Here is a 25,277-nt window from a genome sequence, read left to right on the forward strand (position 1 = left end):
TGAACTTTCCTCTTAGTACTGCCTTCATAGTGTCCCATAGATTTTGATATGTTGCATCACTATTCTCATTTACCTCTAAGTATTTTTTAAAATTTCATTCCTGATTTCTTCTTTATCCACTGGTTACTCAATAGCATATTACTTAGTCTCCAGATGTTAGAGTAGCTTCTATTTTTTATTTTATGTTGATTTCTATTTTTATTCCATTATGATCTGGTAGAATTCAAGGTATTATCTTTGCTTTTTGTATTTGCTAAGAGTTGCTTTGTGGCATAAGATATGGTCTTAGAGAAGGATCTGTGTGCTATTGAGAACAAAGTGTATTCAGTATATATGTCTGTTAAGTCTAAATTATTGAATTTTTTAGTTTTATACCTTCTTTCTTTAATTTTTGTTTGGAGAGTCTATCCAATGGTGAGAGAGGTGTATTAAAGTCACCCAGTATTATTGCGTTGTGGTCTGTTTGATTCTAGAATTTGAGAAAGGATTGTTTGATGTATGTAATTGCTCCATTGTTTGGGACATAAATATTTATGATTGTTGTGTCTTGTTGATGTAATTCCCAAAGACAGCGTGAAATGTCCTTTGTTCCTTCTGATTAACTTTGGTTTGAAGTCCTGTTTATTTGATATGAGGATAGAAACCCCTGCTTGTTTATGAGATTTATATAAATGATATTTCCCCCCCATTCTTTTACTTTTAAACTGTGGATGTCTTAGCCTATGAGTTGTGTCTCTTGGAGACAGCATATTGTTGGGTCTTTTTTTTTTAATCCAGTCTGCCGTTCTATATCTTTTGATTGATAAGTTTGGGCCACTTATAGTCAATATTATTACTGATAAACAACTTTTATTCCCTCTCATTTTATTTCTGATTTTTAATTTGAATTAGTTTCTCCTTTGCTTGACTATTCTTCTAGTATATTTCCTCCCTTTGCTGGTTTTCACTTTTATTTTTCATTTCTTCATGAAATATTTTATTGAGTATGCTTTGTAGTGCAGACTTTTTGGTTGTGAGTTCTTTAAAATTTTGTTTATCATGGAAGGTTTTTATTTCATCAATTCTGAAGCTTAATTTTGCTGGTTACAGTATTCTTGGCTGGCACCCATTTTTCTTCAGAGTTTGTTATATATTATTCTAAGGACTCCTAGCTTTGAGGGTCTGGGTTGAAAATCTGCTGAGATCTGGATTTGTTTCCCTCTAAATATGACCTGTAGTTTTTCTCTGGCAGCCTTAAAATTCTCTCCTTATTCTATACATTAGGCATTTTCATAATAGTATGAACCTTGGTGTGGGTTTGTTGGAATTTTATTTATTTGGGGTCCAGCAAACCTTCTGTGTCTGATTTTCCATTTCATTCTTTATGCTTGGGAGATATTCTGCTATTATTTCATTGAAAAGATTGTACATTTCTTTGGTTTATATCTCTGAGCTTTGATCTATCCCAATAAACCTTAAAATTGGTCTTTTCATGTTATCTTATATTTCTTGGGAGTTCTGTTCATGGTGTCTAAACATCTTTTCTCCATAGTCAACTTTATTTTCAAGATTATATATTTTGTCTTCACTACCTAAAACTCTGTCTTCAAAGTAGTCTAGGCTTTGGGTTATGCTTTCCATTGAATTTTTAATTTGGTTTATTAATTATTTCATTTTGAGAATTTTTTATTTTTTTATCTTTATCTCTTTATTGAAGAGATCTTCCACTTCCTGTATTTTCTATCTGATTTAACTCCTTACACTGTCCTTTACCTTGAAGATTAGTTTAACTATATACATTCTAAACTCCTTCTCTGACATTTCCTCCACCATGGTATTGATGGATTCTCTTATTGAAGTATCTTGGTTTTGTTTGGGTAATTTGTTCCCTTGTTTTGTCATGTTCTTTGTGTGTCTACCTATCTAATAGTGTGGATCTGAGGCAGTAGAGTTTCTGACAGGTGGTCAGTACTTCACCATTTAGGGGGAAACAAATAATAACAACCAATGCAAGCAATATACAGTATTAAACCAAATAGCTCCTGCTATGACATCTACAATATTAAATGTCACAATAAACAGAAATGATATGATCAGTTATTGCCTACGTAAAAAGAGTAAGTTTGCAAAAGTGTTTATAGTTTTGAATGGTGGACAGGGAGAGAACAGAAGTGATGTAGGATGTGATGATTATGGCAGAAGAGAGAAGACAGAAGTAAATAATTAAAGGAAGAGTGAAAGAGAACAGTAGAGATTAGCTATTAGCAGAAAAGAGAGAAAGAATCATGGGACAAAGATAAGCAAGATAAATAAATACATATATATATGATAAAATATATATATAGTAAAAACTTAATAATAAAAGAATATAAAACAAAACTGAAATATACTAGTTAATCATCCTAGTCCTTAAAATATTAATCCATGAAAAATAATTGGCTTCAAAAATGCTAGAAGTGAGAAAAAAACAAATGTGAATATGTATAAATATCCATGCACCATTAAGGTTATAATTAAACATAGAAAAAAAGAAAGGAAAATAAAATTTTAAAAATCTCAATGAAAAGTTAAAGAATTGTTTCCAGTGGAGTTCAGTAGATTCTCAGCTTCCCTTTTCAGCAGTGGGCCATTTTTAAAAATCTTGTTGAGTAAGTCTGGTTATAGATGAAGGAATTGGCTACTTTTTCAATATAATATCAAAGCTTTTTCTTTGTAGGGAGGTGGTGTTGTGAAAGTCTAGGTCCAAACTCCAAAAGTCATTCTCAAGAGCTTAAAAGTTTTGAAAGCTCCTGGGAATAATTATTGTCTATCTTTTCTTTTGGTGTTTATTTATCCGATTTATTTGACTCCTGTGTAGAGCTGCAAGTTCTCCCTGCACCACATAATTAGAATTCAAGGGATTTTAGAATACCACTGCTCTCTACTTTTTTCTTTTATGATAAAAAATAATTGTTTATATTGTTTTGCCTGATGTTATGACAAAATTAGAATAATTAATGCCCACAATGAAAAGAGCTTCAAAGGGGCCACTTCTTGGCAACTTGGTCTTTTGGGGGAGTGACTAATTTGGTTCATCTTTGGTTTAGGCCCTTAAATCAATACTCTCTTTAATAGTGACTTTTACATAATTTTCTACATGTAGTGCTATTTAATGGGACAAAGCCTGGGTTTTGTTAAAATCTGTAGCACTAAGGTTTGAATTTTGTTGTGTAACCTTAATCCATTATTCAAATTTTCTGAATTGACTATTCATGTCTGTAAAATTGGGATATTATCTATATTATCAGTTTGAGAACAAAATCATATAATGATATAATGAACCTGGCACTTACTAGGTGCTCCAAAAATTGTTAAATTATTATTGTTATTGTCAAGATCAAGGTTATCATTTATTTCTTAAAGTTTGAAAGATTTTCCTATTACTGATTCATTAAATATTCTGAAAAGTACTTTCCAGTGTGAGGAGTAGAAGAGGAAGGAAAGATATTTTAACAGAAGAGAGGATAAAAAGTATCAGAGAACATTCCTGATTTGTTGTTGTTTTGGGGAACTTCTTGTTCACTGATGTGCATTGGAGTTTAATGATGGGAGAACAGGTTAACAACTGATCTAGAAGATACTTTCTTTGCTTTCATAAGTTGAAGAACATTGTCAGTGCCTCACATCCTCTATATTCTTATTGACATGTATTCAAATTATACTTATTTTATATCCTTATAAGACATTATTGTTATTTAGTATAATCGTTATTTATTTATATTTACCCACATAGTTATTTTTCCATTATTCTTAATTTCTTCAACTCTTGTAATCAACTGGTGACATTTTCTTTCTTCCTTTAGAACCTCTTTTAGAAGGGGGCTGGGGTTGTTGCTCAGTGGTAGAGTGCTTGCCTAGCATGTATGAGGCACTGGGTTCGATTCTCAGCACCACATATAAATAAATAAATAAAGGTTCTTCAACAACTAAAAACATCTTTTAAAAAAATAGAACCTCTTTTAGACTTTCTTTCAATGTAGGTACATTGGTTATGAATTTTCTTAGATTCTGTTTTATCTAGAAATGACTTTATTTCATCTTTAGTTTTTGAAGGATATTTTTGCTAGTTACAGAATGTTACGTTGGCAGTTATTTTTAGAATTTCCACTTTCTTTAGAAAATGGATTCTGGCTTCCTAGTGACATTCTCCATTCTGACATGTGTTTTCTACACCTATCATTGTTATTCTAAAGCCTTTGTTGGATAGATATAGGTATTCACAGGACTCTTTCTATTGCCTCTTCTTCTTCTTTTTTTTTTCCTTTTCCCTCTTGGTCTTATTTGGGGGTGTGTCTGGTCTGGTAGTTTATCACTGGAGGCTGGTCTTTAGGTATGAAAGGTTGTGAAGTTTTTGAGACACAGGGGTATGGGATGGGGAAATAGTACCTCAGTGTGGTCAGGAGCTAAGCATTGAGTGAACACAAAATTCTTTTTCAGACTTTGTAAGGGTTAGTTTACCTCTAGTTTACCCATGCTCCTAAGGGGTGAGTTTCTTGGAGCCACAACAAACTGTTAGAGTGTTTACCAGGGGTCTTCTCTTTGGTTAGTTTAAACTATTTAGTTTAAACTCTTTAACTTTTCTTTCCTCATCACTGTGCAATTACAAAAAGCTCTGCTGGCTTGAGTTCACTATTCCATGCTCCCTTTTTCTCCAGAGTCTTTGCTCTTAAATCTTTGAAAGGCCCACATGTGGGTTTAGTGTCCTTACTCCTGTGAAATTGCTAGATGTTCTGCTGGCTCCTCTACCTCCTGGCAGGAGCCCTCTGTCAGCTTCTTAGAGTCCTCAGGGTTAAAGCAACACAAAGATGGGCTCCCTGAAGTGAGCTTCCTGACTTCCTGGATCTTGGTGCCTCCTACCTTGGCTGCCTTGGAAACTCCAACATCTTCAGTACCCACTTTTCTAGTTGTTCTCAGAAAGTAGCATTGGTTTGCCATAAAGATGCTTTGTTCCTTAATTTATTTTCTTTGTATTAAAAACTTTTCTGGATAGTGTGTTGTGCAAAATTCTGCCACCTAACTCAGAAAAAACCCTCTGTGGACTGCACAGCAGGGAGTTCCTTGAGACTTCCTTGCTGTTCTTCAGTCAGATTTGTGTTGTGATCCCTCAGGTCCCCCAGGCTTCCCTGTCCCTCTCACAGTGATCAACAAGTTTGGTGGCAAGGCTACTTGGGGAGATGGAATTACCAAGTTTTCATTTGCTATATTGGTTTTCAAATGCATCATCATTTTTTCCATTTTATAATTTCATTTATTTTAGAGAGAGATTTAAATTGTGTTTGAGTGAATATTTTACTATGGATTTTAAAAAATAAACAACAAATATTTAAAGTTTTAATTAAAAGGAAAGTGCAATGATAAAATATACAGTGAAACCTAAATTGAAACAACCTGAATTGTTAGAATAAATATGAAAAACTCCATGAAGAAAAACTTTTGCAAATGTGATAATGTGTCATAAATTTAAAAAAAAAATAATTAAAAAATGTGATAATGTGTCTTGGGCTGAGGTTGTGGCTCAATGGTACAGCACTTGTCTAGCATGCATGAGGCACTGGGTTTGATCCCCAGCACTACATAAAAATAAACAAATAAAGGTATTGTGTTCATCTACAACATATATGTATATATCCATCTACTGTATATATATATATACATATATATATATATATATATGTAAATGTGATAATGTGTCTTATTTTACATTCATTTTCTCTTGATTAATAAGCATTGGATAATGTGTTTTTTTGGATGATTGTGGGAAAAATAAAAGTGTCTTAAAAACTGCTCATTTGCATTATAGTTTATGAATCTAATAGAAAAAATAAGAACCCAGCTAGATCATCAAATGGCAAATCCAAAATTAGCAACAAAACTCTTCAGTTCCCTCTTTCTTTTTTTTTTTTTTGTGCTGCATTTTATTTTTTTAATTTGTTTTAATTAGTTAGTACAGTGATCTTGACATAAAATACATTTGAATCAGATGGGGTATGATTTCTCATTTTTCTGAGTGTACAGGTCGCAAAATCATATTGGTCATTCAGTCACGTATCCCTTCTTTCTTATGCAGCTATGAAAGACCTTTGGAGCTGGACTATTTTTACTAACATACACAGTGGGAAATCCTTCATAATAGTCAAGGAAAAGGGGCCAACCTCTGACTTGCTTTAAAATTTTATTCTCTGTATTAACCTTCAGATTGTACCTCTTAGACCTCCAACTGTAGGAAGCTTAAGTGACCAAAGGTACCAATGGTTATGCTCTGAAGTGCACTGCTGCTTCTGAGCTTTGGATCTGTCCCTGGGGCTGCTCCCAGCCAGTGACACAGAGGAGCAAGGATACTAAAACTGCCGCCTCCCTGGGACTTGGGACACTCTTCTAACAGATAGCTGAGTGGAGCACTCCCAGGTGAACTTGCTGAAACCCTCCTAGACTGCACAGCAGGGAGTTCCTTGAGACTTCCTTGCTGTTGTTAAGTCAGATTTGTGTTGTGATCTGTCAGGTCCCCCAGGCTTCCTGTCCCTCTCACAGGAATTTCCTTTAATGAAATGCATGTTCAGCCTGTCTTGGCTTCTGTTTCTCAGAGGTTCTGGACTAACACATTCTCTTATATTTTTATAAAAAGATACTGTTGTGAAATTACCAAGGAGAGAAACAATGTTTACTATAATTTTAATTACAACAGTATTCTAGTATTCCTAAATTCTTAAGTTTAGGAAAGTTAAAACATCCTGTAATTGAATCTCTCGATTTTTTTCTCATATTAGTTTACTGTTAGTTTGTATAAGCTTGCTTTCAGAAGGACTTGAATTGTTACAGTAGTTGGATTAGGAACTCATGTTCTAAAAAATGTTAATTTACTTAGGGTGATTGGATGGTTGGTCATGAAGCCTATTGAAAGTTCATAATTCATCTTTAAAATATCTAAGGTATCCAGTGAGAAAGTAGCAGGAAATATTTCTGAGGGCATGATATTTTGTTAGGAAGGAGAATAGTTCAGTATGATAGTAGCAGATTGGTTTGTTGTAAATATTGGGAAATTCTCACTTTCATTTTATATGACAAGTGCTTATGTTTTATGTTACAGTGCTAAAATTCTTTTATTTTTCTTTCCAGAATCATAGTGAGAGATACGTTTTCATTGCAGAGTGGTATGATCCAAATGCTTCACTTCTTCGTCGTTATGAGCTTTTGTTTTACCCAGGGGATGGATCTGTTGAAATGGTAAATGAACCTTTTTTTACTTGAATGTAGGCAAAGCAGGTGAACTTGATAAAGGAAGAGGAATAGAGTTACCTTTTATATAGTTGCTTTAAAAAAATATACTTCTGTGTGTATAAATGCTTTTTTTATTCATTATAATACTCATACAAGAAGATAATTTTGTGCCTGTATTTTCTTTGTGTGTGTGTGTGTGTGTGTGTGTGTGTGTGTGTGTGTGTTTTGCTGGGAATCAACCTCGGAGCCTCATGCATGCTAGGCAATACTCCCCCATTCCGTGCCTTTATATATATTTTTTTCTTTTTTAAAAAATTTGTTTAGATGGAAAGTTTGGGTTGCACTCAAGTCCAGGGAGAGAACACCAGGACTTCTGATTTTTTTTGTTTTTTTTTTTTTTTGATCTGTCACATTTACCAAGGCATCCAAGTCAGAAAAGCCACTAGGCAGTAGTAATATGATTCTGGAGGGAGGTAAGATCTGAGATAGATCTGATTGTTAAGAATTTAATGCTTTACAAGTGGATCAGATCACCCAGAGGTGATGAAAGGAGAAGAAGAGTGGGACAGACAGAGGGCAGATACTGATCAAGTTATACATAGGAGCTCATCACCATGAATCCCATTCTTTTGTACAGTTAACATGCAGAGATGGTGCAGCCTATAATCCCAGCAACTCCAGAGTCTGTGCCAGGAGAATCTCAGATTCAAGGCAACTTAGTGAGATCCTGTCTCAAAATAAATAAAAAATAACAAGTGGCTCTCTGGGAGAGCCAGCGTGTTCCATGCCTATATTTTTCATATAAAAAATTGGAATATTTTTATCAGAAAACTGAAGTAGGATTATTCATGTTTTGGGTTAAGCAATAACTGGTAAGTGGTTATAGATAAAGGTATCATGGTCACAAATATCATCACCAAAAGTTGTAATCTCTGCAAAAATTCAAATTGAAGAGGATCGAGGGCCCTTTTTTACCATTTCATTGTCCCTTTAAGAAGTAGGTCTATTTGGTATTAAGAATGTATATGCAAGAAAATAGAAATTTGGGCATGTTGGTCTTCTCTGGGATTTCATAGGTCTAATTTGCTGAAATAATTTGGCCATAAACAAATCTTTGTTTAAGAATGATATATGTGTAATAAGACTTTTATGTTATTACTAGGTTGGATTAGGAAGTACAGAATTTATAATATACAAAATTTGGATTTGGGTTTGGTATGGTGGTGCATGTCTGTAATCCCAGTGACTTGGGAGCCTGAGGCAGGAGGATTGCGAGTTCAAAGTTAGCCTCACCAAAAGCGAGGTGCTAAGAAACTCAGTGAGACCCCATCTCTAAATACAAAATAGGGCTGAGGATGTGGGTCAGAGGTCAAGTACCCCTGAGTTCAATCCCCAGAACCCTCCACCTCAAAAAAAATTGTGATTTATGTTTGCAGCAAAAAAATAACCTTTTTTAAAAACATTTTTTAAATACCTTCATTTTATTTATTTTTTATTTATTTTCATGTGGTGCTAAGTATTGAACCCAGCACCTCGCACGTGCCAGGCGAGCGCTCTACCACTGAGCTACAACCCCAGCCCCCAAGAACCTATCTTTTAATATGCTAGAAGTAAGAATTATTTCTACCTCATGATAAGGTTAACATTCTTTATTGATAATTATAATTTTGTTGTATTATTGTTTTTGGTTCTAGCATGATGTGAAGAATCATCGTACGTTTTTAAAGCGGACCAAATATGATGACCTGCGCTTAGAAGATTTATTTATAGGCAACAAAGTAAATATCTTTTCTCGACAACTAGTATTAATTGACTATGGTGATCAATATACAGCTCGTCAACTGGGCAGCAGGAAAGAAAAGTAAGAAAATTATTATATAACCTTCTTTTTCATTCAAAACAGTATGCATGAGGCTTGGTACATATTTCCTGTTCCTGTTGTGTTTTCACGATGTGGAGATTTTTCAGTGAGCCAGTTAAATGTTATGACATTTTTAGAATATTTTGGAGTAGATTCTGTGATTTAGTGTTCAATTAGAATAACAGAGTGATATCCGCAGTCTTAGGCAGTGATTATTTTCTGGGGAAAAAAAGACAAAGTTTTAATATGCCGCCCATCATTTTTCATAACATGCATCTCACTTGGAATTAAGAATATTTTTATATACAAAATCTTGTTTTAGGAAAAACATGACTTATGGGAGGAAAGAGAAGCATTAAGTGTTAAAAGCTCAATGCGGGGCTGGGGATGTGGCTCAAGCGGTATCGCGCTCCTCTGGCATGCGCGGGGCGCTGGGTTTGATCCTCAGCATCACATAAAAATAAAATAAGATGTTGTGTCCACTGAAAACTAAAAAATAAATATTAAAAATTTCTCTCTCTCTCTCTTAAAAAAAAAAAAAAGTTAAATGGGAACTCCAAAGCAAGTAAAGTAGTGATTGCAAGGAAGGCTTTGTGGAGGTGTTTGAGCTCCATGATGAAAGATGGATTGAATTTTTACCAGGTAGATGAAGTGGGGTGGAGTCCAGGCTAAATGGAGGAGCATAAGCAGGGGTAGAAGGCAAGAAATTGTACATCTTATACTGGGAGAAGCCTGTTGCTCTGCCTGGATAATGTGGTGGTTCAATTTTTGTGAATGTTTATTTTGTAAGATAGCAATCTAAGTTAGGATCAGTAGGTGTGAAGAAGAAAGAAGGAATGTGCAAGCCAGGCACAGTGGCACATGCCTGTAATCCCAGTGGCTCAGGAGGATAAGGCTTGAGGATCAAGAGTTCAAAGCCAGTCTCCGCAAGAGCGAGGCTCTAAGCGGCTCAATGAGACCCTGTCTCTACATTAAAAAATACAAAATACAGCTGGGGATGTGGCTCAGTAGTCAAGTGGCCCTGAGTTCAATCCCCAGTACCTCCACCTCTTCCCCCCAAAAAGAAGGAATGTGCATGGTTAAAGAAGTGGAGTGACAGTGATGGGAGCATGCAGTGGCTGTTAATTGTTATATATGGCACAGTCTTGAATGATTTGCATGCATCTGATTTAGCCCCACAACATCATCTCCACTTGTAGACTGGGAAGTTGATGCTTAGTGATCTTAGGTAGCTTGGTGAAGTTCACAGTAGAAACCAGATTTAAGCCCCAAAAGTCAGTCTGAATCAGGAATGTCAGGATTCAACCAGAGGAACGTGGGTAGGACCTGGAAGATAGTTGCTTTATTCTGTCTTAGTTCATTTTTATGTCTCCTTTGGCACTTAGCACATCTCCTTATACATTGCAGACACCTGATCTGTGTTAAGTAAATGAATTAATAAAAAACAAGGTAAAATTTATCCATTCTTTTTCTATTTCCTTCCTGTTTTCAAATTGTGACCTCCTTTGATCTAGTTGACAAGGAAGTTCTTGTTTAGGTTGTTTGTAACTAATGTTGTTTATTCTTGAGCTTTATTCACAGAAATAACATGTCCAATAAATGTCTGAGCAATTAAAGAAAGACTTTAATTTGTAAAAAGGAAAAAAAAAAAAAAAGAGAAAGAAATCATATTCAGGCATTGTGGTACAGGTAACTAGTTTGCCTTTCTTGTTCACAGTTGTATCCCTAAGGACTGTTGTGGTGATACCTACAATGCTAAATTATTTATAGGATATATCCCACAAAAATTATGAATAATCACATTATTGAAATTAGCTGCTGTGTCAGGAGGATGTCTCCAGCTGGCGGCCATTCCTGCTTCCTCTCTTCATCACTCCCGTAGCGTGTTGCTTGTGTGGTCAGCTTCCTGCTACATACCTTAGATAAATCAGCCTGTAAAGAGGAAAAGTTTCAGCCTTTGGCCAATTGGCCTCATGGCTTTAGGCCTATGGTGGCACAGCACATCGCCATGAGAGCAATCCGAAAAGAAGGTCATTCTCCTCAGGGTTGGGAAGAAAAGAGAGGAAGAGGAAGGGCCTGCGGTCCTACTACAGTCTTTGAGGACTCGCCCCCACTGACCTCAAGCCCTCCCACTAGGTCTTTCTTAAAGGTTCCCAGTTGTGCCACAGGTGGGGAATGTTGGCAGACCCTTATCCAAACACACGATGTACAGAAGCAGCAGTCCAGTGTCCTCCACATGCATCTCTTCAGTCTTCTTTTTGTGTATCAAAGCTATATTTGTCATTCTGATTTTCCTCAGTTTTGGTTTAGAAGACATAGAACAGTTTGGAACTATAGCTGAAAAGCTGGCTTTATAGAAAGTAAGAATTTTTGATATTGTGTTTCTTCTGAATATTGGTTTCATTGTTACCATAATGACAGTTTAATTTTCAGCTTCTACTTCTGAGTTGCAACTTCTAGAGACTAGAATTAAATATATTTGAAATGAAGTTTTAATTCTTTGGTCATCTTTCTTGGCTTTGAGTTCTATGACTTATATTTTATATTATTTGGAGAGGTTTTTTTTGCATTTGTGGTATGACTGTTGGTGTAATTAAAAATAGGGATCAATGGTAGAAGTATATGCTTGAAAAGCTCCAAAAATCAGCAAAGTATTTTTATTATATATTTTATTGATTTAAATTGATTCACCACTTTGTTCTTCTGATTCTTTCCTAACTGCCTGTGGGTAGCAAATAAAGCAATCTTTTGGGTGGTTTAAATTAATTTCCAAATCCAAGAGTTTCAAAAATATATTGTTTCATTTCAATGACATAAAAGTAGGCATGTGGAAAAACATGTATACCTCTCAGAGTCCCAGAGAAACATCTTCTACATAATAATTATAATTGAATCTAATTTTCAGTTTAGTATAAACATCAAGGAAAATTAATGAGCTAACTGTATACCCAGCACCTTTCTTCCTGGAGTAAACCTGTAGAGAGGGGGATGGGTGAAGTTGCTCTCCACGGAGCCCATTAGCTAATTGTGAAGCAATGATCCAAATAATTCAGTATAATTACACTTAGCTCACAGCTTATCCTCAAGTTTTCAGTTCCCTTTGAAGAAATCTGACATTTGGTTCACATTTCTATTGTCTTTCATAAACACTTTATCACATGGATAAAGGTTATTAGCCCAATTATTTGAATTCATACTGTTATTTTGTTTTTGCTATGATGAGGCTCCATCATAGCAAAAACAAAATAATAGTATGAATTCTTTTGTTCTCATGGAGATGTACTGATATGATTCATTGCCCTGAAATGAAATGTGGGTAAATAGCAAGCTATATTTAAGATGAGACCTTTGCTTTCCAAGGGTTTAAGAGCACTTTTCTTGAAGGCAGGGTGACTGACCCAAATTACCTTTTGAATTTTTTAACACAGCCCAAGAATTCCAAGTATTTGTTTAGCCTAAAAATGCCTTATAGATAGCACTTTTAAAGGTATTGAAATAGTACTTTATTTTTGAGACTTACATAGTTTAAGAATACTTGTGGATGAACATGCATTATCTGGTATTAGAATTTGATTCATTTTTTTTACATTTCTTATATTTGGAGATTTGCAAATGTCATCAGATATATATTTGAATAAAATTTATGGAAACAAAATGTCATCAAATCTTGGCTGTTTAAACTTTGAACTAGCCTGGGGTTCAGGTATTTTATATGTAAAGCAGGATTATAGTATTGGGATATAATAGTGTATGAAGGAATTAAGAGATATTGAAATTAATAAATGCTAAAAATGCACCTCTTTCCTTCCTTCATCCCAACTGGAGCAGTGAAGTGTAGAATAATGTAAAAAGCATCCCTTTCTCTCCCCTGGCTGCTGTTGCACTGCGTGCCTCTTGCTTTCACCTCTGCTTCTCTGGCTATTTCTTTTATCGTTCTGACATCTTCTTAAAAGAGGGTGCTAAAATATAGAGCTGGCATTCCCCATGTTTCTGTCTGAGGACCTTTTTTTCTCATTCTGTGCACCCTTTGAGGGGATTCTATGTATACCTGCCTGGTTTCTGTTCTTGACTAAAAGACTCAGGGGTCACTCCAGGTAAACTGGGTTAACTGGGATGCACAAAATAACCACACAAGAGGCGGAAATACCTTTTTCTTTGGGGTCGCTGTGACGGTTGGCTCCTCTGACCTTAAGGGTCCGCAGAAAAAGAGAGAGAGAGAGAGAGAGACAGAGAGAGAGAGAGAGAGAGAGAGAGAGAGAGAGACATGCATGCACGTGCAGACCCCTTTTATTGAGGAGAAGCTATTCAAATGAGGCAAGGCGTCAGGTTTCAGGGGGCTGAGTCTATCTTCATGATGTCCACTGTCAGCAGGTTGACTGACATCTAGGTAGGTCACACCCAAGGGCACAGTAAGATAAGGGGACACACAAAAGGTGTTTCCATGGAACATTCTATCCCAAACAGGGTAAGGGGTTATATTACAGAGGAACAGGTGAGCGTAGCTCCACCCATGGGGCTGTAGCAAGACACACCCATGCATGAGACACCTTCCCTGGAACCCAAGAAGGGTGGGGAAAGCTCTGTCACATTTCTGCGACTGAGCTCCTCAGCATCCAGCCAAGGAGTGTGACTCAGTCACATGCAAGGTTGGTCTCCCACATATACCCATGACTTCAACTATATGTTGCTTTCCAAGATTATATTATAAGCCCAGCTGCAAAACCATATATTATAAAACTTTTTGTGTTTTTCCATGTGGACTTCACATAGATACTTAAACAAATTCAAAATTGAATTAATTCTCTTTTATTAAGAAACCTCCTTTTGAACTCCTAAGCTTCATATTCACTTAATCACAGTCTTGGAATAATAGGGATTCCTTGTCCTATTTGTATTTTAACCCAACATCCAGAAGGGAACCGAACTTTACCCATATACTTACCTCCTTTGGAAATCTCTTATTTCTCTTCTTTTCCTCCTTCACATTACATACCTTGTACCTTAAATCATCTTTTTATCATCTTTTGAACTCTGTTAGTCTCCACTTTTCCCTCCAAATTATTAACTGATTGAGGATAGGTAAATTCAGTACATGAAGTATTTGTAGGTTTCTCTGTTCGTGTGGTTTCTTTTGATTCTATGTTGTTCTTTTCCTGTGTGTGTCTGTATGTGTGGTTATCTTTATGATGATGGCTGCTGTTTGTGTGCAGGGGGTGTTGTGTATGTGTGCACTGTCTATATATTAAATATTAAAGGTACAGAAATAAGAGAATTTTTTCCCTGAGAAGAATTATGTTACTTCTGCCTATTTCCTGTAGGCATTAGCAGTCTGACCATTATCCAGGTTCAGAAATTAAGTTCTGAAATGCCTATGTGATGTGAACATGTGCTTTTGGTTTACATTCATATTATAGCTATGCGTCCCAAATTATTTTAGGGAGGGTAACCTATTGGATTCCATTCCCCTCTCCTAGTAATGTAGTATAGATTAAAGTTGAAATTTGTCACACAAATACTGGCAAGTCAAAAGCTGCTTTCATTCTCACTTTCCTGGCACCCCTATTTTTTTTTTAAAAAAATTGTCCTCGTAATTACTTACTAACTAGTTAATTCATCTTTACTTTGAAAAAAATGTTTAAAAAATATCTTACCCACTTTTTTTAAAAAAAGGGTTTTTTTTCTAGTTGTAGATGGTTACAGTACTTTTATTTTATTTATTTGTTTTTATGTGGTGCTGAGGATTGAACCCAGGGCCTCACACATGCTAGGCAAGTGCTCTGAGCCACAACCCCAGCCCCTCACTTTTTTGTTTTAGTTTTTCAGTATAGGGATTGCTCTGAGTAACTTTGTCATTGTTGCCAATCTGAAGCCTTAGCTATATTTAAGCAGCATTATAGTATTGGGATATATATAATAGTGTATGAATGAATTAAAAAACAATGAGATTAATAAATGATAAATGAATTTAGTCCATATCACAGGCTGCCTTATGATAGAATGTTTTCCTTTATTCGCTAGGGAAGCACACACTTTATGCTCACAAAGAAAACATAAAATAAACCATAAATTTAGACTTCACTTGCCAGGTCTGGTGGTGCATGCCTATAATCCCAGTGACTCAGGAGACTGAGGCAGGAGGATCACGAGTTCAAAGTCAGCCTCAGCAATTTACCGAAGCCCTAAGAAACTTGGTGAGACCCAGTCTTAAAATGAAAAATAAAAAGGGCTGGGGATGTGGCTCAATAGTTAAGCGTCCCTGTATTCAATCCCTGTTACCAAAAATAAATAAATAAATAAACAAATAAAATGTAGAAAAGAAGCTGGGAGAGGTCCACCCCTGTAATCTTAGGTGAGTTGGTAAAAGTCTGAGGCCTCCTTGGTGGCATCTGAAGAGACCAGCCAAAGGGCAGTAAAGGCTGAAGATAAGGCTAAGGACTTTATTATAAAAGGAGCATCCCGAAGAAGACTGAATTCTCAGTCCCAGCAAGGTTCTATTGGTTTTAGACTTTTTAATTTTTTTATCTGTGATGCTGTGAATCAAACCAGGGCCTTGCATATGTTAGACAAGTGCTCCACCACTGAGCTACTTCCCCAGGCCAGTTTTAGATTCATGCTGCTTCTTATTCACAGAAATTGATGACTTTTAAGTGAAAGAACTTTGATTGTGCATAGGGGAGAGAGTGGGGAGAAGAGGCATGGGGTAGAAAAGATGGTGGAATGAGATGGACATTATTACCCTAGGCACATGTATGACTGCACATGTGGCACAATGCTACATCGTGTACAACCAGAGAAATGAAAAGTTGTGCTGCAGTTGTGTACAATGAATCAAAATGCATTCTGTCATATGTATCTAATTAAAATAAACTAATTAATTAATTTTAAAAAATAAAAAAAAGAAATTGATGACTGTTATTATCTTATATTTTAAGAGTTAGGGTTTGTGAAATATTCTTCTAGAGTTTAATGCAATTTTTAGGTTACATTGGCTTATAACGGTTAAATAAGGTGAAATAAAAAGCAAAGACTTTCTTTTTTTGGTACCAGGGATTGAACCCAGAGGTGCTTTACCACTGAGCCATATCCCCAGCCTTTATGTTATGTTCTTTTTGTTGATAAAAATAGCTTACTATGAAAACTGTTCTCCTGTATGGATTCCTTGAATTAATGCCAATATTGTCAGAACATTAAAGTGGAAGTAACAGCAATTCTTTATCATGTAGAATGAGTTATTGCAACTGATCAGGTTTTTATCTTATACTTGCAAATATTATTCTTGCAGATTTGGTGATGGTGCACCTATTTAATAATAGTAACACTATTTATGGTGGGTAAAGAGCACAGACCTAGGAGTCTTCTGAGCTGTGTGTTTTGTCCTGAAGATGAAACTAATCATTTGTGTGACTTTTCCATATTACCTCTTTAGGCCTAGTTTCCTTATCAGTAAAGTGACATTGAGATTATGTCCATCTCCAAAATTCTGTTAATTCATAGACTTCAGAGAGTACATTGCTCTGTTTTATGCTCTTGGAAGGAAGCATGATTTTAAAAGTTGGCTTGGTGCTTGCTATTTGTATACATCGTTGGGTGAGAGGACATTGGGCTCTTTGTGCATCACCCATTATATGAATAAAGAGTCAGAAGAAGAATTTATAATTATTTTTATGTGGAGCTGAGGATCGAACCCGGGTCCCACCCATGCTAGGCGAGTGCTCTACCGCTGAGCCACAGTCCCAGCCCAATCTGGGATGATTGTTAAGGAAACTACCACTCCTTGGGTATTTTTATAAAAAAACCTGAAAAACTGTGTTTATTTTCAAATTTATTCCTTATTTATTTACAGAACATTAGCCCTGATTAAACCAGATGCAGTAACAAAGGCTGGAGAAATAATTGAAATAATAAACAAAGCTGGATTTACTATAACTAAACTTAAAATGATGATGCTTTCCAGGTAATTTTTTAAAAATCATTCTCAGTTATGTAATGTCTGATTTCATTTGTTAAAAAAACTTACCTATCTTTTCTTCCATTGTCTAAAATTTAAAGAAAACTCTTCACTGAATGACAGAGTAGAATAGTAATTTTATCAGAACGAGAAAAATAAAACAGGTTATCAGATGCATAAATAATCATTTGAACTCTAAACAACTGGGAGTTGTCAGACAGTTCTTATGTAACGCTCTATTGTCTTCCACAACCCTGTCTGCTTCTATGACATTAATGGTTGATAGTTACAATATGTTCTTAATACAGAAGAATGACATACTGTATGTAAGTGATAGAAGAGGAAATGAATGTGATTATTATAGGTTTTCAATATTGATATATTTGGAAGTATTTGTATTTATCTCTTCTAAGTATATATAATGGGTAAATATGTCTGCTTACTACTGGGAAAGCAATCTAATGTATCTAACCAGACATTTTCTAAGTAATTTAATGAAAATAAAATTTATTCTACTTAGCTTTATCAAAAAATAAAGTAACTCCAATCCCATGATAAAATGGTGTTTCTCCCTTGGGAATGGCAAGAAAAATATTCACAACGTCCAAGTAAAGAACAGAGAAATGGGACAACTTCTCCAAAGAAACTGAAAAACCACTGGGAAAAAGCGCAGTATCTTTCTATGACATTGGACACTTTTTTTTTTAATTTTCATACCCAGTAGGCAAAACAAAGACAGAAATATTCCAGAGGATGTACAAGGGAGGTGGGGCATCTCTCCGGGCAGAGTTCCGTTTCCCTGGGGCCATATTCTCATTGGCTGAGTGTGACACAGAAGGGGCCTGTGAGTGGCAGTTAGGCAGAGCTGGCTCCAGTATTCTGTAATTCCATCAGTTCTTTTCTTTGGTTTTGGTGCCTTCTTTTTCCTTCAAAAAATCATTGGTTCCTGAATTTCTATTCCGTGGGTCACTTGCATTTTCATCTCTGAAAACAGGGACAACAAGGAACAGTGAACATTCAACCCAGCTTCAATAGGTGTGATCCTGGAAATGCTGACAAAGTGCCCTTAGTTTTACCTCAACAGTGACATGTTTAAATTTGAAAGTTTTCTCCTATATGAAATCTCCCTGTTTCCATGTTATGTAGAGGCAGAGGCTTCCACTTTAGAGCAGTGTCTATGGCCAGATTGCTTGCAGCTATGGCACTTTCTATGCATGTGACTCTGAACATTCTACCTCGGTACTTATTTTTTCATCTGAAGAATGGGGATCATGATAGTATGTATAGCTTAACATGGTACAAGGGCTACATGCATTTAATTTCTCTACCTCCAGTGTTTTCATAGCATGGTGTCAAATGTCCCATGATAGGGATGCTGCTTGTTTATCACAAAAGCCTTGTAGCACATTAAAAAAAAAAAAAAAATCAACACTTTAGGAACGCCACATAGTATAAATTTGTAGAGTTTTTTTGGAACCTTGAAATTTGTTAATTCCATCTGTGCATATAAAACTCTTCAGCCTTTGGAATGCCACAAATGTGAGCCTTTCTAATTATTGTCTACACAAATATTTGTTCCTTTGTTGCTGTGTACTCCCTTTTCCCTTAGTCAGGTGATCATTATCTGTTATCAGACCCTTTATACTGGTCCTTCTGGAAGCCAAGTTTCATTGTAAACAAACATTCTTGTGTCCACAGTGTCATAATAGAGAGCTTCCAAGTCGCCCTTTCACCTTTCCTTTAGTTGGAATCTGACTCTTCTCCAAGGGCTTCCATTTCCTGTTAGCCCTTTTGTGTAGGCTGTTCACTCTTGAATATTCCTGTGTCCTAGGGTCAGGATGTAGCATCAATACTTTATCTCCCTCTGAAAATCTCCACGCTTTCACAGAACAGCTCGTTCTTGGAAGGCCATGCCATACATTGTCCTCATTTCCATTCTGCAGGTCACAAACCCCACATTTATTCAGTATTTGGACATTTGGCTTGTAATCTTTGTCTCTGTTGGTAGGGATGACTTCGAGATTTCTGTGAGTGATCATCAAGGTGGTTGGATTTCCCCATCTCAATGACTGCCACCATCTTTTCCATGGCTACATCTTTTTCTTAAAGCATGTCCTATGCATATCCTTTTCTTTGTACTTTCCCTGGGTAGTCCCATCCATGTTCATGTCCATGTCCATGTCCATATAATCACCTGCTACTTATTTATAGGTGAAATGCAGGTGTATCTCTAGCTCTGACTTTTCTCTATTACCATCAATATGAAAATGATCCTGGATTCAACCTGATTACCCCCCATTTCTCACATCTACCTGATATTTAAATCTTCTTACTTCTGATTTCTATACATCTTTGAGAGCCTTTCCTTCCTTACAATTCCCATTGCAGCTTAGCATAGGATCCTGTTCAACTTGTAAAAGCATTTAAATATGTTACTGGCCAATTTGCCTACTTCTAAAGTTAATGTTCTTTAATGACTCTTGATAGGTTACTCCTTACCCAAGATTGCTTCCTTCTAATCTGGATATTACCAATAGAATGAGGCTTATCAGTAGATTGGAAATCTGAGCACATCTCCATCCTCTTAAACCTACAGTGGTTTCCCATTGTCTGCTGGAGAAAACAGACTAGCTCTTTGGGGGAGTACATAACACCCTTATTCATCTGACTTAATCTATTTTAGTAGGCTCACCTCTTGCCACTTCTTAGGTTTCAATTACTTGAATATGCCTTGGCTCTTACCTTAGTGCCATGATATCACTTAGCAGTGTGTTTATCAGAATAGATAATATGGTTAAGTGACACATGACAGTGTGCCTTTTTCTTTCTTTCTTTTTTTTTTTTTTTATGACAAGGGTATCAAGGATAGGAAGGGAATTACAAAGTTACAGTGCTATTCTTTTTTTTAAAAAAATTTTATTGGTTTTTGTTATACATATGACAATAGAGTATATTTTGACATATTATACATACATGGAGTGTAACTTCCCATTCTTGTAGTTAATTGTACAGACGTAGAGTTTCACCAGTCATGTATTATATATGAACATAGTAAAGATCTGTCTGATTCATTCAACTGTCTTTCTTATTCCCATCCCTTCTCCCTTCCCTTCATTCCCCTTTGTTTAATCCAATGGACTTCTATTCTTACCTACTCTCACTGCCCCCTACTTATTGTGTGTTAGTATCCACATATCATACAGAATATTGGACCTTTAGTTTTTTGAAATTGACTTATTTCACTTAGCATGATAGTCTCCAGTTCCATCCATTTACCAGCATAATATCATTCTTTGTGGCTGAGTAGTTCCATTGTGTATATATACCATATTTTCTTTATCCATTTTTCTGTTGAAGGGCACCTAGGTTGGTTCCATAGCTTAGCTACAGTGAATTGAACTGCTATAAACATTTAAGTTGCTGCATCACTGAAGTATGCTGATTTTAAGTCCTTTGAGTATATACAAACAAGTGGGAAAACTGGGTCAAATGGTGGTTTCATTCCAAGATTTCTGAGGAATCTCCATACTGCTTTCCAGAGTGGTTGCACAAATTTGCAGTCCCACCAGCAATGTATGAGTGTGCTTTTTCCCCTACATCCTTGCCAACATTTATTGTTACTTGTATTCTTAATAATCACCATGGAATCACAGTGTAGCTTTAATTTGCTTTTCTCTAATTGCTAGAGTTGTTAAATAATTTTTCATATATTTGTTGATCATTCGTATTTCTTCTTCTGTAAAGTGCCTGGTCAGTTCCTTTGCCCATTCATCAATTGGGTTATTTGCTTTTTTTGGTGTGAAGCAGCAGGCAGATCAGAAGAAAGAACTAACAAAGGGTTGGGTGGTGAAGATGCTAAACCCTTTCTGTCATTTTATGATGAAAAAGCTTTCTGGTGCCCTCTTGAATTATTGCCTTTCATCTGTTATTCACTATAACAGATGAAGTGATGTGGTCTCTATTGAAAAGTAACACATCAAAAAATACCTCATTGGCCTATTACAAAATGAACCTGCACATATACGTTATGTCAGTTCTACACACACATACTCAAATACTCCCTCTGGCTGTGGAGACATTATAAAAATATTCTACACAAGTACAGAGAATAACAATACATGAGGAGGGGGAAAAAACTCACATGTTTCCAGAGCCCACTACATGCCATGACTAAATTATTTATTCCACAACAATATATTGTACTAGATATGACCACCTTCATTTTGCATATGAGAAGAACAAGTTTAGCATGGTGAGGTCAAAGAACAATTAGGGAAAAATAGGAAGATCTGAACCCAAGTCTCTGATTGCTTATGATCTTTCTACCACTAACTGAAAACAACAACAAAAATCTAGACAGTAAAGAGTTCATAAAAATGTGACATGCATATATCATACAGCTGCTTAAAATGGGGTAAAATTGATATCTGAAAAACTCACACAAGAAGTGAATCAGAAGAAGCAGTAGAAGAGTACTAAAATGATGAATTCCAAGCCATTCAGCACACATACAAACTTAACTACTACCAGAGAAAAGAACAACCACTATCTTTAATATAAGCGAGAAGGACTCCCTTAAATATCTTTCTCTTCCAACATCTAAATTGAAGCCAGAATGAGAGAGTGTGAATTTTCCTCCTTATTCTTATCTAATTCCTTATACAGCTTAGAAGGAGATAGATATTAGCAAGTGCATCACCATCTATAAGAGTTTTATATTGGTTTTATGAAGAAACTCACCATTATTTCACAAGGATTTGTAAATTAATTTTTATTGGTTCTTCTTAATCTTCTTTAAAAATCCTGTCACATCAAAGGCGCCATAAACATACATCAGAGAAAAGATAGCCTCTTCAACAAATGGTGCCAGGAAAAGTAGAAATTCATATGGAACAGAATAAAATTTAACCCCTCTCTCTTACTCTGCCCAAAACTCAACTCAAAGTGGATCAAGGACCTCAGCATCAACCAGACACCCTGTGTCTACTAGAAGAAAAAGTGGGCCCAACTCTCTATCATGTCAGCTTAGAAACCGACTTCTGCAACAAGACTCCTAAAGTAAAGAAGTAAAATAAAAAATCAATAACTGCGATGATATCAAACTAAAAAGCTTCTTCACAGCCTTCAGATTGTATGCTGGTTAGGATGCCAGTCTATCAGCTTGACTTAATAGTGTGATGGGATCCCTAACTTAGCTGAGGAACCTGGACAAGTTGTCTTTGATTTCAGCTTCATCCCAACATGAGTCGTACCTCTTGTATTCATTTTAATTTTACATCTTAACATAGAAATGACTCATGCTTGCAAAATATTTAAAAGGAGGGGAATTTAACAGACTATTTGGTAAAACATCATTAATTAATTCACACACTGAGATATGTATATTTAGAGGTTTTCATCTTTTTTAAAGATAAGCTAAAATAATAGTTTTCTTACATAATTCTCAACTGTTGTCATTTTGATTATTTTATAGGAAAGAAGCAACTGATTTTCATGTAGACCACCAGTCAAGGCCGTTTTATAAGTAGGTATTTAATTTGAGACTAGTGGTACATAATGGAGAATATCTTGGAAAACTAAAGTCATACATGTATGTGTATAGAAGGGTTCTACTAGGGATTGAACCCAGGGGTGCTCTGCCACTTGAGTTATATTCCCCAACTCTTCTGCTTATTTTTATTTATTTATTTATTTATTTATTTTTAAATAGATGGACACAATACCTGTATTTTACTTATTTATTTATTCATTTTTATGTGATGCTGAGACTTAACCCAGTGCCTCACATGTGCTAGGCAAGCACTCAACCACTGAGCTACACCCCTAGCACTTATTTTTTTATTTTGAGACAGGATCTCATTTAGTTGCTCAATCTGGCCTTGAACTTGCAATCTTCCTGCCTCACTCAGCCTCTCTAGTTGCTGGAATTACAGGCATATACCTCTGTACCTGGCAAGAATCATATTTTATAATTTAAAATTTTGTTTCATGAGAATAAGTTGTCAAAAGGGCCAAAATTACATCTTGGCAACTGCACAGAGTTCTTTTCTAAGAATTATTTTCTTTTATTAGATAACAATTTTTTGTCTCAGGCCAGGCATAGTGGTACACATCTGTAATCTCAGCTACTTGGAAGGTTGAGACTGGAGGATTGCAAATTCAAGACCAGCCTGGACATCTTAGAGAGACCTTGTCTTAAAATTAAAAAGGACTGGGGATACAGCTTGGTAATATAGTGCTTGCCTAGCATGTTTGAGGACCTGGGTTTAATCCCCAGTACCATAAAAAAGAATTCTGTATGTTCATCATTAAATAGCTAAAACTTTAATCTGAAGGAGATGATTTAAGTTATGAGAAGCATAGCTTTCTTGAGTGAGTTAAAAATGTAGTAACGATTATATTGATGGATATTTTTGTTGTACTTTTAAAGTCTCTTACTGTGGTCATCTTGTATGTATAAAATATTCATAGAACCCTTATATTTGAACTTAAATAATTTGATGTATATTTTATTTCTTGAAAAATGGCAACTAATATATATTAGAAACAATCTGTATCCTGAAAATTTGCTATATAATTAAGTTTAAGTGAAAATGGTACACACTTAATTATTGACATACAAAGGAATGCTTACATTTCTAATAAGGATAAATGTTATTTTACTCAAACTGCTACAACAGACATGCCATTTGATATCCTACACAGAGTAGTATTTTTAAAGCTTTTTACAAGAAAATTACTGTTACAGATTTTTAAAAATATTTTTATTGGTACATATTAATTATACCAAAGAGTGGGTTTCATTGTGACATATTTGTACATGTATTTAACCTAATTTGATCAATTTCACTCCCTAGTACCAGCCTTTGCCCTCTTCTGCTCCTTCCTCCTGACCCTCATGCTGTACCCTATGGTCCCCCTTCTATCTTCATGAGATCCTTTTTTCTTTAAATTCCACATGTGAGAGAGAACATGAGACTCTTATCTTTCTGATTTTAGCTTATTTCACTTAACATAATTCTCTCTGGCTCTGTCCATTTTCCTACAAATGTCATGATTTCATTCTTTATGGCTGATAAAAACTCCATTGTGTGTGTGTGTGTGTGTGTGTGTGTGTGTGTATACCACATTTTATTTATCCATTAATCTATCGATAGACACCTAAGATGGTTCCATAATTTGGCAATTGTGATTGCTATAAACATGGCAGTGTATGTATCTCTAAAGTTTCTAACTCTTTTCTTACAGATTATTTTAAATCAAGCCTTATAAAATTTTCCCAAGTCTTGTTTTATATCCAATTTTCTAGCAGATTTGTAGAAATTATTCTTATAGGTTCTTTTATTTCACTTTGTATCAGTGGATTACAAATCCTAGTTTAATGTCTTATATGTAATTAATATGCAGTAAAGTTTATTAAATGAATGAATTAACTAGTTGCCTAGTATTGGGAAAGACGTAATTAAAGAATATCAGCAGTAACTGGATATCACTTCATGAAGCAATATCTTATGATATACTCTTCTCTATGTTATTACATGATAAACTCATATGAGAATTCTGCATTGACAGGACTTCAGATCATAAATTTCTTGTGGGAGGAATCTTATAGTATAGATTGTGATATGCAGTAGGGTATCATCAAGTGCTTATTGAATGGATAAACATGGGTGTGCTACCTCTATTTGGGCTCCTTAGATCTAATGGTTGGTTTGCAGGGGTTTTGGGGGGGTAGGTAAGGGCTAGCAAAGTATGTGCTAATGGGTCCCATGCTCTTCTTAGAGTAGAGGGTGAATATCACTTCATACATGCTATTTCTTAGGAATAGTCTTTAAAATGAATTGGAGTGGTGAAGTACTGAGGGAGTTAGACAGGTAACATGGGAGTATATGTATCTCTAAATTAGACAGGTTACATGGTACGTGAAGGAAGGAATTGTGTAAAACAGTCCTAAGTTAATAGGCACAAGGACTGTTACTCTCTGTTCCTCCCTCACAGTCCTGTTCTCTCTCTGATTTGGATGAGAGAGAAACATGGGCTCACCCTAAAAGCATGCTTCTGTCTGCTTACCACAGTAGCCAGGATACTTACTCCTTTCACAGTTAACCTTGTCACTGCTGTGTTTGTACACGTGGAAGTGGAAATATAAAATGCGTTACTTTTTTTATTCCCTGGGGGATGGTGATACATTACTAGATTTTTAATCAAGAACCTCTGTGTATGCTTTAATAATTT

At 35.6% G+C, this 25,277-nt stretch overlaps 1 protein-coding gene across 3 annotated transcripts in view; it reads left to right on the forward strand.

Annotated features, from left to right (window-relative positions):
* Nme7 (NME/NM23 family member 7) overlaps positions 1–25,277 on the forward strand; it is a 181,895-nt gene that overhangs the window by 39,150 nt on the left and 117,468 nt on the right. For 2 of the 3 annotated variants that reach the window (XM_076873124.2, XM_076873126.2), the window contains exons 2-5: positions 7,132–7,239; positions 8,928–9,094; positions 16,938–17,048; positions 22,516–22,566. In XM_076873124.2, coding sequence (XP_076729239.1) covers positions 7,132–7,239; positions 8,928–9,094; positions 16,938–17,048; positions 22,516–22,566 — 437 coding nt within the window. The remainder of the gene's footprint in view (positions 1–7,131; positions 7,240–8,927; positions 9,095–16,937; positions 17,049–22,515; positions 22,567–25,277) is intronic. The other variant, XM_076873127.2, reaches the window with a different exon arrangement.

This window comes from Callospermophilus lateralis, chromosome 13 (genome assembly GCF_048772815.1).
Source record: "Callospermophilus lateralis isolate mCalLat2 chromosome 13, mCalLat2.hap1, whole genome shotgun sequence".
Lineage (NCBI taxonomy): Eukaryota > Metazoa > Chordata > Mammalia > Rodentia > Sciuridae > Callospermophilus > Callospermophilus lateralis.